This window comes from Nelusetta ayraudi, unplaced genomic scaffold, assembly GCF_046127955.1.
Source record: "Nelusetta ayraudi isolate G7.1 ecotype Tasmania unplaced genomic scaffold, CSIRO-AGI_Nayr_v1 ptg000011l, whole genome shotgun sequence".
In the NCBI taxonomy this organism is placed as follows: Eukaryota; Metazoa; Chordata; class Actinopteri; order Tetraodontiformes; family Monacanthidae; genus Nelusetta; species Nelusetta ayraudi.
The window spans coordinates 25,888,256-25,905,993 of record NW_027466061.1 but is presented as its reverse complement, the minus strand read 5'-3'; the positions used below and the strand labels follow the sequence as shown (position 1 = coordinate 25,905,993).

Here is a 17,738-nt window from a genome sequence, read left to right as displayed (position 1 = left end):
TTGAAAAAGAAAACAAACTATAGCATTGAAAGCACCAAAAATGTTAAAATTGTCGCAACTTTATATTTCAGAACCTGCACTTTCTTGCTTTGATTGATCTGTACAGACTGTGAGCGACTTTTGCCGCCTCTGGACGGGACCCAGTAAGGACTCAGACCGTCAGCCGTTCTCTAAGCGGGCCACTCACCGATCCTCAGCTCAAAGTTGTTGAAGGAGTGCTTGTTGATCTCCTGGATGCTCTCCTTCAGCGCGATGGCGAAGTCAGCCAGCGCACACAGGTGGCCCCACTTGTCTTCACATTGCTGCAGCGGTGGAAGAAGAAGAAGAAGAAGAAGAAGAAGAAGAAGAAGAAGAGTGAGACCACAGCGAGAAGGTTCATCTGCAACCAGCTGGCTTCACACCTGCAGCTCCTCACCTGTTTCTCCGGCGACAGGCCGGACACGGCCATGTAGGTGCTGCCGATGGTCTTGATCTTCTCGATGTCCTGGAAGCGGTCCTCGCCCAGCAACTGTGGAGAGCAGACAGAGGCTCAGGAGAGGCGGGACACCGACCCAAGACGTTGGCTTTCCGCCGTCCTCACCTCGTCGAAGTCGGCGATGATCTCGTTGAGCAGCCGCAGACACTCCACCCCCTGGTTGTTCATCTCCGTCTGCGAGTAGAAGTCGGCGAATCCCGGGATGGAGGCGAACATGACGCCCACAGAGTCGTAAGACTGCGAGTAGAGCTCCTGTGGAGGAAGATGGTACTTTTGAAACAGGCTCCAAATCCCAACCTTTAATCCTTGACCTCTGACCCTTAGAACTGTAACTAAGTTGGTTAGTTCCGGGGTTGCAACTAAACAATTCCGGAATTCACTCCTCCATGACTTCTGCAACGCCACTTCTGTCTCTCTGTTCAAATCCAAACTCAAAACCCACCCACCTGTTCAAACTTGCTCATCCCACCTGACAAATTGCACTGATGTTATATACAATTTTTAAAAAATGTATTTTAATGTATTTTATTTGCTGTGCGTCTTTGTTGTATCCTGTTTTGTATTTTTATCTCTGGTATTTTGTATTTTTAATTGTTTTCTGTGAGGCGCCCTTACAAATAAAATATATTATTATCATTATTATTATTATTATTATTGTTAGAAAAAAAGTTGTGTTTTCATGGGACACTGAGGCAGTTGCAGTTTTACAGGCGTCCAACAGGTGGCAGTGGTGGCACGAAAAACAAGATCCAATCCCAAACCCTGACCCCTGACTTTTAAAGCGTAACTTGTTATACAGAAGGTGGTATGTGAGTTGGATGCTGATGTGGTTGGAGTTTCCAGCAGGTGGCACTGTCGCAAAAAAAAACAAAGCAAAACAAGGGTTCTAGAAATGCATTAGCAGAACAGCAGGTCTGAATGTTCACCGTACGGTTCTGCAGAATCTCACTATTGTGGCTGAATTGCAGCAGGAGGCTGGTCAGAGCATGCAGAACCCCTGCTCTACCACCGGGGGGCAGCGTTGACACACGTGGTGAAAAGAGCGCCGCTCTCGCTTCCTGCAGTGACATCATCAGCTGCTGGTGGCAGAGTCCAGCCGCACTACGGCGCCCCCAGCCTGCCCCAGCGAGACGTCCAACAACTGAAGGCCAAACCCCCGGGATACCACAGGGCGGTCCATTCATTTCAATGTAGTTGCTCACTCAGCGAAGACAGTGAGAAAATGAATGGCTTCCAGCATCTGCACTTCACACCGTGCCTATGGAACTGTCATGATACAGCAGGACACGTCAGCCAACCAGAAAGAGCCGAGACACAGCAGCAGTTACAACGCTGTGACGCACGTTGGAAATAAACTCTTTTCTTTTCCTTCTCTTTTTTTGAAAAGACGTAAAAATCAATCAATAGAAATATTTATCAAGAACCGTGTTTCAGGTCACAGTCGTCCTGTCAGCCGTTTAACAGGTGTTTCCTTTTGTGTTGCGCTCTGTAAGAAAAACGCTTTCTGGGCCGTATGAGGTTTTTGGCTGCAGTATCACGAGTGGCCACTGGGGGAAAAACAATCGTTGCACCGCCATATTGCCGGTCTCCATCCAGTTCTTACAATACATCCAAGCTGAAGAGGCGGGGCTACCGCAGGGGTTAAGACCACGGCCAGGTCATTTCACTCTTTTCATTACTAAACTAGCAGCAACAAGACTGAGTTCCATTTCCTGACAAACAGGAAGTTGAGGGAGAACTGAGAGGCGACAGCGACCAATAAGATTTCAAAACCCCAAACCAGGGAGGAGTCTCCTTCCTTTAAAACGGCGCGACAAAGTCGGTGGGACAACTACTGACGAGACGCGTCTTATTTTGGCGGGACGGACTTCCTGTTGAGTAGAGCGGGCGTCACCTCGTTGTCGCGGTCCTTCTCCAGGAAGTGTCGGGCCACGTGGCTGGGCAGGATGTTCCTCAGCATGTTCTCGTTGTGCTCTCGCAGCTCCTTCATCTCGTTGATCTCCTCCTTGGCCTGGACGCGCCACAGGAAGTCCAGCCGAGCCGTGTACTCCAGCTGCACACACACACACACACACACACACACACACACACACACACACACACACACACACACACACACACACACACACGCGCAGCCTGGTAATAAAGAGGATCAGCGGTTGGGTGGACGGCGGAGCAGCAGGCCGGCCGATTGGCTGATTGGCTGATTGGCTGGGACTCCAGCGGGCTGTTTGCTTCTCTACATGAGTGGGGGGTGGGGGGCTATTTTGACCGAACCCAGAGAAAATGAGCCAATGGAAGAGCAGCAGCGAGCTCCAGTCTGCCTCTGATGAAGCGGCTCGTTCCCTCCATCACCAACCAGCTGGCGAGAGAGCGATGCTAACAGCAGCTAACAGCTGCCAGCTGACGCTCGGCACTTATCCTTCATTTTCATTTTCTTTTGTCCTGACGATGACCTGAGCTACACGCCCTTTAAGCCGGAGCGCGGCATGCATCTACATCTACTCTGTTCTATTCTATACTGTCGCAGTTGCTCGGTGCAGCATTAGAACGGCTGCTTTGCGTTTTCTCCTTTTCTTCCTTCCACTCGGAAACATCATTTCATTTCGTATTACCGTCCGGCATTCAACGCGCGCTTCCTGTCTGAGGGACCAAACAACCCGACTGAGCGTCAAGAGAACCAGAGGCGTGGCTCTAATCCTTTCAGAGTAAGAGCCCTGTCCGCAGCTCCTTAATTAAACGCGCTGCGTGCTGGATGGTGTCGCTGCTGTGCCGACAGGAAGTGGCTGTGGTGACGAACTGCCTCATCAGCATCGCAGCGCCCCCCCACGGGTCAGTAATGAGAAGCTGCAGCAACAAACAAACAACTAAATTAAATCATTTTTTATCTAAAAATGTTGTCTATCCAAAAAAGGCTCTCGGCTCCAATTGCTGCTGCGTTTTGATTGGTTGAAAATTCACTGCGATGCCGTTGGGACGAGAGAGGAGAGGGGGAGGGGGGGGCCGCACCTCGTATAGGATCATTAGTATTATTACTATTATCATTACTATTCTTTTTTTATTTTTTTGCCAAACAGGAAGCAGGATGTGTTTTGAAGTCTGTGAGCTTTTGGGAACAGCGGCCAGCTCACCCCGTCGCCGCGTTAGAGGCCCGACCAATCAGGCGACCAATCAGACCTCCGACCTCCGGACGCGGCGACCAGCTGCTCTCCGCTCTCTGAGTCACTGTGTGAAGTGGTGCATGCTGGGAGCAGGTGTTAGCTCTGCCCTGGGGCGCCGCGAGTGGCACCATCGACCGCGTTGCGATCAATAAGCCGCCAAACGACGAGAACGGGACGGCGCCTTCCTCCTCCACTCTGAGCGACCTGCCGCCTCGGCGAGTCCCTGACGCGGCGGTCGCCACGGTGACGGGTCAGCGGCCGTGATGCCGCCAGCGCGTTTCACAAGCGACGGGACGATCACACAGAACCGCCCCGAGCGGACTTAGAAACGGGCAAAATTAACTTTGGTGCAGCTGCTGTGCCAATGGGCCACATTACCGTAATTTCCAGACTATAAGCCGCTACTTTCCCCCCCCATGCTTTGAACCCTGCGGCTTATACAATGGTGCGGCTAATCTATGTTTTTTTTTTTATTATTACAGATAACGGCCACTAGGGGACCTTCTTAACCTATGGATTTTGTGGGTGGGCTCGGGAAAGAGTGAGACAGGCAGTTCGCGCGAACAACGAACGCAAAAGTGGAACCAAATGCAGTACGAGTGTGGCATAGTGGTAATTCTAGAGAGCCCTGTAGGTGGCGTGTATGTGTTGTATAAGTCAAGTTCAGTTGGCAGAGAAAAACGAAGAGAAGAAGTCGTCTGATGTCTGTGTGATTGTTCCAGCTAATTCAGTAAAAAGCAAAGCGCAAAGCTGCATTCCTCCCCTGTGGACATTCCTTATTTCCTTGAAGATATTACAGAGAGCAAGACAGTTTGCGCAAAGGAAATTTTCATGCACAAATCCTCATTGTGGAAAACAAATGAAGAATTCCATATGATGCAGCTTTTAAGTTAAAGGCAGTCGATCTGGCTGTCAAAGAAGGAAATAGAGAAATACTGATCATTTCTATATCACAGGAAAAGGGTGAACACAGAACAAGTCAATCAAATAATGTTTCTGAGCACGGCGCGCTCGCGCACTCGTCTGTATGCTCTCTTGTCTTTACGCGCTCTGTCTTTGTGCGCTCCGGTGCGTCGCTGCCTCGAGTCCGACCCCATACCAATTAACCGAGGTGACCAGCGGGACCCCGCAAACAGGATCCGCGGTGCGAGTCCAGAGTCGCAGGCTCGCAGCCGCCGAACCGATCCGCTCCGCAGACCTGTTTCCTGACGAAACACCTGCGGCTTATAGTCCAGTGCGGCTTGTATATGTACACATTTGTCGTCCCCCCCCCCCCTAAATTTAGCTGGTGCGGCTTATATTCAGGTGCGCTTTATAGTCCGGAAATTACGGTAGTTACATTTTAAATTACAGATGACTCAGCAACTAAATCTTCATCTTCTCCTTCAGCCGTCGTGGATCTTTGGGGTTCAGAGGCTTTCGGGCTTTATCCAATCATAGGACACGTACGTGTGACGTTCACTGTAAAGCCAGCTGGCTGGTCTCCACACCTAATTGGCTGTCGCAAACTCACTGAGGTCCGTTCACTTACAGTGGACAGCAGCCCGCTATGTCGATTCCGCTGGTGTAAGGCAGATCTCATAGAGCCAGACGACACAAGCTAGCTGAAATATGATTGGATGAAAACTCTACTGTGATATATATATATATATATATATACAACAATGGAAGCAATGCAACCAAGAGGATAATATATAATATGAAAAGAAGAGACTATGGAGAATAACTCTATTATCATAATTACGGGAAAAAGTAAGTAAGTAAGGTTAGCCCAGCAGAGAAGACCCGGCTGGCCGTGAAGGCCACCACTGGCGCTCAGCTTTCCAGAGTTTGTGGCAAAACTCCGAGGTCGTCAGTCAAGAAACAGGGAGTGAGCGAGCGAGCAAGACGCCGTGCGTTTGACTCACCTGCTGCCCGTGATAGAACACAGCCAGGAGGAACATGGCCATCAGCAGCAGAGACGTCTCCTTCGTGCCCAGGAAGTTCCTGCAGGAGCAGAAAAAGACATGAAGACTCGCCGCTCCTCCTTCGACTCCCTGCCGCCAGCGGCCGGACGAAGGCGTTTCCCGGGCGAAGCTAAGCTAGCTGTTAGCTGCCTCCTCCCACCGCGGTCAGGTTCAAAGACCGCAAAAGGGCCGCTCACTCTGTGTTGTGGTGGACGGTGTCGTAGCGGACGAAGAGCGACGTGTAGAAGGCCTCCGTCAGCAGCGAGTAGACGCCAATCATCACCAGCAGCACGGCCAGCTTCAGCACCGAGTTCAGCCGCAGGAAGACGGCGCAGGTGACCATGGCCAGGACGCCGGTGAACACAAAGTACTGCGCAACACGGAGAGACAGGTGAGACCATGATAGGGTTAGCAGCATCTGTGTTTTTTAACCACTGTGTCGTTTTCCTCCCTACGTTCCTCACAGGATATCAGCTCTGTGTGCATCTAAACAGGCCCAGGTTTCACACTGAGTGGGTATGAATAAATTAAAGTGACTATATTGTTATTATTAGGCTAGTAAGTGTCATTTTCTAACATTGGTTGTTTTTTTTTTCAATGTAAAAAATGTGCTAGGGCTCAAAAAAGGTTGAAAGAGACTGCGTTACGTTAGCATTAGCTGCTAGAGCACTGAGGTTTGCCACCCTCCTGCGCCAGTGGTCGTGAAGAGAGTGTCGCTGGTCACAAACGGAGAAACAAATCACACAGCACGACAGAGACGCAGCGTCCACCAGTACCTCAGGGTAGAAGCAGATGTCGGGGACAGCGGTGGACTCGTTGAAGGTCTGGTTCCTGAAGCCGTTGGACTGGTCGAAGTCGCACCACAGCTGCGAGAGTCGGAGGAGATAAGCCAGAGGTCACAGCCGAGCTCGTGGAACCCGCGAGGACGGGAAGCGGCGGGACTCACAATGTTGATCATGGCCGCCAGGAAGTTGATGAGGATGGAGACGAAGACGATGACGTTGCGGGCGGCGTAGGTCTCGTTGATCCAGCAGCAGGCCTGGCGCAGCACCAGCGGCAGACACTTGTAGTCCTCGGCCGTGGTGACCAGGACCAGGCAGCAGTGGAGGACGATCAGCACCGAGAACTGGATCACCATGGTGACCATCCTGCACGGACACACACACGCACACACACACACACAGCATTGAAACTAGTTACTCAGCGGCCCACTGTGTAAGATTAACATGCCTCGTACAAGAAGAGTAGAAAAAAGCACAAAAAGGTTTTAAAATATCTAAAACTACATCAGAGTAGTGCAAATAAGAAAACACACACGCTGAGAGAGTCACATTATTTACCCTGCTAGCATTTGCAAAAAAAAAACAAAACACAAATGAGTTGTTCTTGCAAAATAACTTTAGCCATAACTGGGTTTTTTTTTTTGCTTGCGGCCCCTGAAAGTCATCAACACGGGCGCTAACAGACTGCTGTGTCGCTAGCCCGCCCCATCTGTTACCTGGTGGAAGGGAGCAGGCTCTGGATAGTGGTGATGAAGATGAGCACGATGAAGGCGCACACCAGGTTGGACTTGAAGACTTCGTCCCTCATTTGGGAGTACTGCAGTGTGAGCGTGGGGGGAGGGGGAGGAGAGGGGAGGAGAGAGGAGGGAGGGCGGAAGGGAGACCGTGTGAGGGGTGCTGGTGGTTCCGAGTCGGACCGACGCCGAGCGGCGGACACCTCGGACACGACGACACGCGGCGGTTCCAACCACAAGCGTAAGCGACAAGGGAGAAAGAGACAGCAGCCGCTCGAGTTAGCCGCTAGGTTCTCGGGTCAGAATGCTAATCGCTAGCGGCTAGCGTTTGGAGCTAGAAATTGCAGGCCAAACTGAGGGCAGGTGCCTTCCATATGCAGCACAACAGAGATTTGTTCAGAGAATATGTGACAGCAGCCAGACGCTAGCACAGCTACAGCACATACAGGCTATGTGTTTTCATGCTAGTAACTTCACTTTTTAGTGTTGATTCTGGATCGTTTTCCATTCTTCCTCTTTGTTTTAGTGCAACATTTTGTCAAAGAAGTAAACTAAAAATATTTTGCCGTTTAACAAAGACTCTTACACAATCTGGTTCATTTTCAGTCTTTCAGCAACACAATAGTGAGAAGTTAACAGAACCTGGCATCAGTTAGCATGTCCTGCAAAAGAGGAAGATAAAGCCAGCAACACTCTGGAAGTGTTTCAGAACTTTTGAGTTTGGACTACCAGATATTTGATTTTTTATTTTATTTTAAAAAGTCAATCACTCTGTCTCTTTCTCAAAGGGTGCTGGGAAATTAGCAAGAAGGTTGCGTCATGTTTGGTAAAAAAACAAAAACAAAAAACAATTAAATAAAAATCAAGAAAAAAAAATCATAGAAAACAGCAAACAAAACCACAACAAATAACTGCACAGAAACTGAAGACTGAGAAAGAAGGGAGAGCAAAAACCAAGGAGAGGCTCTGTCCTATATGAAGGTGGGGTTTGGGCAGGAGGCGTGGCCAGGAAACACAGGGGGAGCATTTCATTCACCAGAGAAGAGCAGGAGGGCCATTTTAAATGTAGCTTTATCTTAATTTATCTTTGCTAACGCTGAATCACGAGTCAAGATGTTTGTGTTCAACACTTTCCCTTGTGGGATTTTAAGTCACATTTTTTTTTTAATTAAGTGCAGCTATATGCTACAATGCTAGCAGTGCAACCAGGTTTTTCTTCCAAAAGCGACCAATCAGAAAGCTAGTTGTTGCCATATGACAGTGGAAACACCGTCTTTGTTTGGCAACTTTGGTTCGTGTCCTCCTCAGTCCTCCACTGATTGGACACAAACCTGCTTTATTATTTCAAACCCGATTCTTCCAAATCTGCTTCGCTCTCATTTATTCTAAATGTAGTCTGAATTATTTTAGAAGAAACCAAATACATTTTTTCACTGGTGAATTCAATGCAGGCCATTGGAAAAACAAATAAAAAAACAATAACAGACGTCCAGGTGCTGATGAGTAAACTGAAGGACGCCGCTCTCTGATTGGACGGCTGAAAAACCACCTGAAGCTGTTTGAAATGTTGCAGCAAAGTCACAGTCTGGAGTTTTAAGTGTGTCCTCTTCCTCCTCTTCCTCCTCCGCCTCCTCCTCCTCCTCCTCCTCATCATCACATGATCACATGTTGAAGTCAGTTGGCATTCAAACGTACAGTGAACACAGCGCCCCCACCAGGACAGTGAAGGCGGCACCGTGGTCCTGCTGTGTGATGTCACCTCCTGTCTGAGGCCTCACAGACACCAAACCGTGGAGCAACAGCTTCACATTTACAACTCAGCAGCTTTAACCACAGCGACCTCTGGAGGTAGAAGGTGGTATTACGCCTCAGAGGGTTCTGGCGCTTTGTTGCGCTATTAAAAAACGGTTAAAAGTGGACTTTCAGCACGAGCAAAATACACAATTCATGGTCGGATCATTTATTGAAGCAGTCCTTTGAATGGTTTGGTCCACAGACTGTGACACACTGCAGACTCCCTGAGCTGGATTTAGCATCGTTAGCGCCTTCAGCTTACTCATAGTCAAAGAAAAGCAGCCAGATGACAGAGCCGAGGCTGGTTGAGTTCCTGAGTGAGTCCATCTGAGAGGAGGAGCAGAAGGAGCAGGAGGAGCAGGTGGTGGTGGTGGTGGAGGAGGTGGAGGTGGAGTGGGGGGGGGTTGGTAAGAGGTAGACCAGCAGGGGGAGGAGGAGCAGCAGGAGAAGAAGTGGAGAAATAGGAGGGGGGGGGCAAGAGGAAGAAGAGCAGGGGATGGAGGAGGAGAAGGAGTGGGAGAGGCCAGAGCAAGAAAAGCAAAGGGAAGAGCAGCAGGAGGAGAGGGAGGAGGAGCAGCAGGAGGCGGAGAGGGAGGAGGAGCAGGAGCAGCAGCAGGAGGAGAGGGAGGAGGAGCAGCAGGAGGCGGAGAGGGAGGAGGAGCAGAAGGAGGAGCAGGAGCAGCAGCAGGAGTAGAGGGAGGAGGAGCAGCAGGAGGCGTAGACGGAGGAGGAGCAGCAGCAGCAGGAGGAGAGGGAGGAGGTGCAGCAGGAGGAGAGGGAGGAGCAGCAGCAGGAGGAGAGGGAGGAGGAGCAGCAGCAGCAGGAGGAGAGGGAGGAGCAGCAGCAGGAGGAGCAGAGTGAGGGCTGTCTTGGACTCCAGCTACCTTCTCTTCCAGGCTGGAGTCTTTAAACAGCAGAGAGAACGGCTTGATATGCTCTCTCCTCAACTTATCGCCACTCCGTAAGTCGATGGCGCTCTCTATGCGCTCGTTAATTTCCTCGGGGCCCGAGTGGTGGACATGCAAAGCTTGTGCGAGATGGTTTGGAAGCAGATTTATCGAATTTCTCGTTAGGGCAGCCAGAGTCTAGGAGGGAGAGCACATGCAGACAGAGTGAACCTGCTGGTCCCCCTGGTTCCCCTCCAGCCCCGCCCACTCACACTCAACACACACCTGAACCGGGGGTGGGGGTGGGGTGGGGAGAGGAAAGGGCAAGAGGAGGAGGAGGAGGAGGAGGTGGGGAGTGAAGGCAGAGGAGGAGAGTCGGAGGGAGAGGGAGACGAATGGCAGGAGGTGGGGAGTGAAGGCAGAGGAGAGGAGGAGGGGGGAGGAGAGGGAGAGGGAGAGGGAGGGGGAGAGAGAGAGGGAGAGGAAGGGGCAAGAGGAGGAGGAGGTAGGAGGGGGAGGAGAGGGAGAGGGGGTGGGGGTGGCGGAGCAGACTAATGCAACAATCCAGTCATGCAACTTCACTCAGTCACTGCTGTTCTGTGGTGGTGACAAGGCAGGAGCACAAATGCGCGCGCGCGCGCGCGCCCACACACACACACACACACACACACACACGCACACACACAGCAGTTATGGGGAAAGTGCAGCCATACGCAATGTGAAATGAACCTAAGCTCGACCTTTCTCTTGACCTTGAGGAGCTTATTGATCCTCTTTGGCTTGACTGTAATGTAACCATCCAAGGGGTTCGCTGCCTGCCTGTCTGTAAGTACAGCAGGCAGGCAGCATACAGTACCTGGGTGATTTCGGGAAAATGTCCGCCGTCTCCCCTGGGTGGCGCTGTGCCCATGAAAGACCCCCTCTGTCCACAACATGCAAAGAAGTTGCACAGGAACCAGTTTGACCGCCTTTAACATCCATCCATCCATCTGCAGTACCTGCTTCTTCCTGCACCACCCAGGGGGGCAGGGCTCTGCTGGAGCCTCTCCCCGCTGCCATAGGGTGAAGGCAGGGTGACACCCTGGACAAGTTGCCAGGTTCACCACAGGGCCACACAGACACAACCACACTCACACACTCACACACCTACGGCCAATAGATAGTCCTGGTCCCACCAGCAGGCGGCGACAGAGCTGCATCGCCCATAGCCGACCCCCCCCCCCCCCCCCCCTCCCCCCTGCACCCCTGGGACTGGGCGGAGCCTGGCCGTGGCTGTGGCCTAAAGGGCGGCCGCTCCTGCTGACATTTCCCTCCTGTCAGGCTGCCGGCGGCGTTGATGGCGGCCATATGGTGGCAGCCTCCACGTTACGGTGCGTATTAATAGACGTTAGATGTTTCTCTCAGGGAAATGCCACCATGTGATGCCGGGGAAAGGGCAAACGGAGGCGGAGCTCGGCTGTATGTTGGCTTGGCGTGGTGAGGCTTCAGGAGCACAAAAAGGCCCTCGCCAGCCAGCAGCCACCTCTGGCTAGCAGCGTTGGCCACGTTAGCCACGTTAGCCGAGCGGAGATCGGAACTCTCGAGCCCAAATCATCAAACGAAAGCGACTGCGGCCGTTAAAGTCGGTGTGCGTGCTCGCACCAGGGGCGGCGCGGGCACGTTTCAGAAGCGTGAGACAGCGCCGCTTTGGAAAAATATCTTAAATTTAATACTTAATAACATTTAATACTGCGTCATTTGCAGTAGGTAGAATTGCAGGAAGTCAATGATGGGAAAACACGGTGGATCCGCTCGATTTTCACCATAACACACAATGTGCAGCATTTTGCTCTTATATGTGCTGCATTACACTGTAACTCCGTGTATCAGATTTCATTTAAAGTCTGAAACTACAATAAACAAAATGCATTTACACCTTAAATACCTGCATTTTGTCTGATAGCAGCAGTTCGGTGACTTGAGCGACACTTGAGGCACAGTTCGGACGGGCAAGAGAGTTTTGTTTCGCTATTGCTTTCTTTAAATACAAGCAAAACCACCGAGGTCGTCGCGCCGTCTTGCAATCCTCACGTGAACAGCAGGTCGATCCGCCGCGCTAGAAAACGAGCTTGAGGTGAGACGGCAAGGTGCGTTTTCCAACCGCTGACGCTCCGCAGATGCTTTCAGTGTGAAGCCGGGGTCACGTACCTGCAGTACCAACCGACGAAGTGTCGGGGGCAGCGCTGAGCGGATCACGGCGGTTTGGGACAGACCACCGAAACAGAGAGGAAAAGAATGCAGGGCGATAGCTAGGCGGCTAACACTAGCTTAGCGTCGAGAGTGGCTCCCTCTAGTGGAGGCGCAGCTTCGATGTTCCTCTCAATACTGGGACGTGGTTGGTGCAGGAGCAGGTCTGTGTTAGCAGGAAGTGGAGGACAGGGACGTGGAGGGGGAGAAGCAGCGCTCCAGTCGGGGGCTCCGCTGAGGAAGCACTCCTGTCACTCCCGCAGGGCGCCGCCGTGCATCATGGGAGCCGGCGGGCGCACAGCCAAGCGTGAAAGAGGTAAAGGCATGAGCCACTCAGCTTGCTCCTGCTCCGGTGGCCCCTCCCCCTCCTATCGTCCACCACCATCCACCTCCTCAACCTGCAGGTTCACCACAGCAGCGCCCTCTGCTGCTCACAGCCGCTGCCGACACAGCAACACGCAGCAACAGGTGGGTTCAGTCGACACGCGCTGAATGATCGACGACAAAAGCCCAGAGGGAGGTCGGTGAAGCCCAGTCCACCCCTGCACGCCACACACTGATGCAATCTGATTGGCTGCTGAAGTGAACGTGTTGATGACCTCAAGACAATTGTAATACTAAAAACAAACACACTTAAGGAATCTATTAACCATGATTAATGTGACCACTTTATGATGTCACGAAAAACACTGATAAACAATCAAGCCACACACACACACACACACACACACACACACACACACACACACACACACACACACACACACACACACACACAGAGGTCGCCTGTGTGGATTAAACAAACACTGGCAACAAGAAGCATCGCCCTTGGATCAACTCCAAGGCATTTTTACATGCGGCGCCGCTGTCACTGTCGCGGTTGCCCCAAAGGACGTCGGTGCTCAGGTTAATTACTGGAAACCTGTGGAGCCTCCAGGGAAAGAAGCTCCAGCAGGACGTCGCTGCAGGACAGATGGAGGTGGGGAGAAGAAGCTCATCTCTCTCTCTCTCTCACACACACACACACACACACACACACACACACACACAGAGCGACTGACCGCGACAACCAAGGAGGAGATTCCCGCACGGAGGACAGAGACCTCCGTCTAAAAGGAACATTCCACTCATTTTAAGCCTCGACTTCTGAAGGTTTAAGTCCTCGCGTTTCCGGCCGCGCGGAGACGGAGGTCTCTGTCTGGTGTGTGTTTCTCTCCCCCCCGGTGCAGCGGCGCTCAGGGCGGCGGCAACCACTCACGTTCTGCTTGCCCACGATGTTGTCGAAGGGGAGCTCGGGGCTCCACGACGCCTCGTTGAAGGTGGCGCTGCTGGCGTGGCGGTCGGCCGAGCTGGCCGCCTCCTTCATGATGTCCTCGGGCAGCGTGAGCAGACTCTCCTCCGGCTGCTTGATCAAGTAGGTCTCGATGTTGTGGCGGCGCAGGAAGTCGTTGCGGTCCTTGCCGTGGCCCGCCTCCACCTCGTAGTCACTGTTCAGACAGTCCAGCGTGGCCTTGGAGATGTGGATCCTCCTGCAAGACCCCACGGAGAAACCGCTGTTTTTCTTGACACTGTGGGGGGCAGACTTTTAGGGCAGGGGTGGGCAAACTTTTTGACTGGTGGGGGCCACAGTGGGTTCTAAAATGTGACCTCGTAGGAGGAAAAAAAAGAAATTGTGGGCTGTGTAGAAAATGTGCTTTAATATGGATTAAAATACGGCTATTTTATGACTCACTTGATATTAATAAAATTTCTTGAAGTTTGGCGGGCCGGATTAAAAATCTTAACAGGCTGCATATGGCCCCCAGGCCAAGGTTTGCCCACACCTGTTTTTAGGGCCTTTAAAAGACATCCATCCATTCATTTTCAATACACACTCCTTCCTGCACAGGGTCACGGGGTTCTGCTGGATTCTATCTCAGCTGTCACAGGGCGAAGGCAGGGTGACACCGTGGACAAGTCGCCAGTTCATCACAGGGCCACAGAGAGACAAACAACCATTGACACTGTCCAACAACTACAGTCAATGTGGAGTTTCCAATCCAACTCACATGTATGTGTTTGGACTGTGGAAGGAAGCCAGAGAACCCGGAGAGAACCCACACAGACACAGGGAGAACATGCAAACTCCAAACAGAAAGGCCTGGAATTGAACCCACAACCTTCTTGCTGTGAAGCGACATTGCTAACCACACTGTTTGGACAAAGGCTCAGAGGAAATCCCACCTTGAGCTCCTGAAAGCACTCACCCTGGGATTCCACCAGACTCCAGCTTGTTGGCGATGTCCACGTCCCAGGACCAGACGTCAAACTGCCACTTCCGCAGCCCCAGGACGCCACACAGCACCGAGCCCGAGTGGATCCCTATGCGCATGTCAATGTCGTGTTTCGTGCGCGAGCGCACATATCTGAAAAAGAAAAACCACAGAGGGGACCAAAGTTAGTAGACACTTTTCCTTCATCATTCAAAGTTTCCTTCGGGGTTTTTTTACAACTGTCAATGTTTCACATTTTGTGTTAGCCACCCCTCGGGTGGAAACAGCAGCTAGCAACATCCACCGTAAGCTAGCTGTTTTTTTTATCTTCAAAAATTAAACATTTTCGAAGGAAAGCTCTTTAAGTTTTCAACAAACTTCATACCGAACGGATGCAAAAACAAAGCAGTGGTGGTCTGATGTGGAGACCCCAACCAGCCACAATGAGTTTATTGACATAGGTTTAATTTCGCAAGCCGCACGTGTTGATATTGGCAGGTGTAAATTTCTGAACTACTGCGAGATACCATCGCCACACATCTGCGTGACGAAGTTATGCCAGCAAACACAAACAGGAAACAGGAACGCTGCTTTAATCTTTTTATTTTTCCTGAGAATTGCTGGACTTGGCACAGGTGGACAGACAGACGGATGGACGGACGGACAGACAGACAGGTTGCTGCCTGACAATCACGGTGGAAGGAAACACAGTGAGAAGAGGACCTTTCCACTGGGGGCTAAATTTTTCATTTCATACTTTATTATCCCCCGAACACAAAGCACGACGGCGAGGAGCTGCGGCCACTCGGCCTCATTTCACGCCTCGTGGCAACGCTGATGGATGTGCGCCCAAAGGGATCCTGGGAGTCGCAGCGAAGGGGGGGGGGAGGGGAGCTGGAGTCAGCTGACCTGCCACCAGATCATCAGCTGCTAGTGAGATACTAAAAGATTCTTCACCCTACGGAACAACTCATCCACCGGTCAGACAAGAAAGCTAATAATCTCAAGTTACAAGCACGAGAATTAGCATTACACCGAAGGTCTCGTTCACTAATGAAGTCATGTTTGATCACGCCAGAATCTGTGAGCTCTGGAGCCCATGGAGCTTCGAGCAGCGCCTCGACACGAGGGCAGAGCAGAGCTAAGAGCTTCACCCCGGTGGGTGCCTACAGGTGGTGCCGTGTTCCTGCAGGTACCTGATGGTTTTGATCATGCTGAGGCCCATCTCCACGCAGCAGTGGGCGTGGTCCTGCCGGGGCTCGGGGAGGCCCGACACGCAGTAGTAACAGTCTCCCAGGATCTTGATCCTCAGGCAGTGATTCTCCTGCACAAGACACAGGGGCAAACGCACCGTCAGTCTCTGGGTGAATCTACAGCAGGGGGCGCCAGCGAGATGAGGAAGTCGCACGCCCTCAACCCCCTGCGCCATTAACCAGAGTTTCCTTGCTTCATCTTCAATCTATCTGAGAAGCTTTATCTACTGTGTGGGTCAAAAGCCACAGTTGTGGTGGGTGTGGCCAAGCCAAGGGTCTTTGGCTTTTTGGGAAGAGGTGGGCGGGGCAACACTTACGTGCGCCAGGCGGTCGAATCGCGCAAAGAGCTCATTCAGCATGCGCACCAGCTCCTGGGCCGACAGCGTGGTGGACAGGTTGGTGAAGCCTTTGACATCTGCGAAAAGAATGCTGCATAAAATAGGGAAATGTCACTTTGATATCCAGCCGCACATCATGTGAAAATGCACTGTCAGCCTGGCATCATGGGTCAGCAAGTGGGCGGAGCTCTCTAAGACGGAGGTGAGTTAAATAAAGCCAGTTGTCTAATGGCAGGGCTGTCAATCATTTGCAAGTGCTTCAAATGACTGAACGACTGAAACACAATCAACTAAACGCCGTTGCTGACAGGAAGTGGGAGGAGCTTGTCAGCCGGGCGATCCTTCATCGGGGAATCGTCAGCCCTCGCGCCTTTAACACTAACCTTCCTCAAGCACTCAGCTCCCCCGACCCGCCTCCACTCCCACCACCACCCGAGTGATGACATCAGAACCCGCCCACTTACCTGACATTCTCATAGCGGTGGATGTAGATTCTGTGGAACTGGTGCTGCAGGTGTTCGTCCTCCACGTTTGTCATGTCGTTGATCATCTCCAGAACCACGAAGCGCGGCAGGACCGACAGCACCAGCCTCTCCTGGGGGGGGGGTGAGGGGGGGGGCAGGAAACAGGAAGTGCATTAGATGGATTCATGGTATCCATCATCATTGTATTATAAGAACTGGATACCGGACTGCCAACATGGCCCAAATGGGCCCAAAAAACATTTTCCCCAAAGCACCACCAAAACAAAAAACAAAAGCCCTCTAAAACGGCTGACAGGACGACTGTGACCTGAAATGCCGTTCATAGCAAATCTTTCTATTGCAGATTTTTCAGTCAGGGTCTTGAAGTTTTTCAAAAAAAAAAAAATACAAAGGCCAGAAAATCCCCAGAAAAGAGTTTATTCCCAGCGTGGCATCTTACATGCTGCCGTGTCTCAGCTCGTTCTGATTGGCTGATGTATCGTGGTGGTTACAGCAGCATGGTGTGAAGTGAAGGCTCTATGCACACTCTAATGCAGAAGTCGAAACCATTTTCAGCGTATGTGCTGGGTGACCAACTATACATTAAAATGAATGGGATGAATGGAAATGTTGGCGTCTGGGGGCCTGGGCCACTGGGCTGTGTCTCAATTCAAATTCAGGGTCTGCATCCTTCGAAGGAAGCGTCCTCCATCGGGAGGCGGGCGCCTCCCTAGTAGCCACATGGGACAGTGTGTTTCCTGGTTGCATCACCGCTGTTGCCTACTACTGGCAAACCCCAGAAGTGATGTTTTTATAGCATCAAGCTAACCATTGGTTCGCCATCCAACCATTGCGTTGGATGTTCAAAAAAATAATAAAACCTACAGTAAAAACGTAATATAAAAAGCTGGGTGCTAGATGGAGGCAGTGCCGTCTGGTGGACAAGACTACACACACGCGTGTGAGTGCGTGTGCAAAACTGATGGTTTCCTTCTCCTGGTGAGTCTTCGAGTTCTCCGCTGACATTTTAGAGGCGAATCATCCTATGACTAACGGTCCAAATACTCGGCACATGTCCGCCTGAATACAGAGGGACAGCGAATTGAAGCCGCCTGCGGTCCAGCACGTTGGCCGACACCTGATTGGCCATCGGCCGAGGCTGCTGCTGCTGCTATATCGTCTCGCTCCATTTCAACCGTCAACAGCCATGCCTTCCAGGAAAACTGCCGCGGTAAAAGCTTTCTACGGCCTCGGAGAGCTATCTAGCCGTCCACTGAGTAAACATAGCTGCGTGCGCACGCTCGTGCGTGCGTAGAGCAACACTGATGCACATTTGGCGTGACAGGCTGCAGCCGATCAATGCGGCGTCCCTGGTTGTTCTCATTAGCCACGAGGCTAACTGCCGGCTGCTGCCAGCTAAAATCAA

The 17,738-nt window shown here is 51.7% G+C and overlaps 1 protein-coding gene across 2 annotated transcripts in view; it reads right to left on the bottom strand.

Annotated features, from left to right (window-relative positions):
- Nucleotides 1–17,738, bottom strand: part of adcy8 (adenylate cyclase 8 (brain)) — a 32,669-nt gene that overhangs the window by 2,844 nt on the left and 12,087 nt on the right. The window contains exons 3-17 of one of the 2 annotated variants that reach the window (XM_076022240.1): nt 16,313–16,443; nt 15,828–15,939; nt 15,454–15,581; nt 14,252–14,410; nt 13,264–13,534; nt 9,777–9,977; nt 7,081–7,181; nt 6,529–6,730; nt 6,359–6,448; nt 5,780–5,952; nt 5,544–5,622; nt 2,370–2,528; nt 581–727; nt 416–508; nt 188–302 (exon numbers count right to left, since the gene is read on the bottom strand). In XM_076022240.1, coding sequence (XP_075878355.1) covers nt 188–302; nt 416–508; nt 581–727; nt 2,370–2,528; nt 5,544–5,622; nt 5,780–5,952; nt 6,359–6,448; nt 6,529–6,730; nt 7,081–7,181; nt 9,777–9,977; nt 13,264–13,534; nt 14,252–14,410; nt 15,454–15,581; nt 15,828–15,939; nt 16,313–16,443 — 2,161 coding nt within the window. The remainder of the gene's footprint in view (nt 1–187; nt 303–415; nt 509–580; nt 728–2,369; nt 2,529–5,543; nt 5,623–5,779; nt 5,953–6,358; nt 6,449–6,528; nt 6,731–7,080; nt 7,182–9,776; nt 9,978–13,263; nt 13,535–14,251; nt 14,411–15,453; nt 15,582–15,827; nt 15,940–16,312; nt 16,444–17,738) is intronic. The other variant, XM_076022242.1, reaches the window with a different exon arrangement.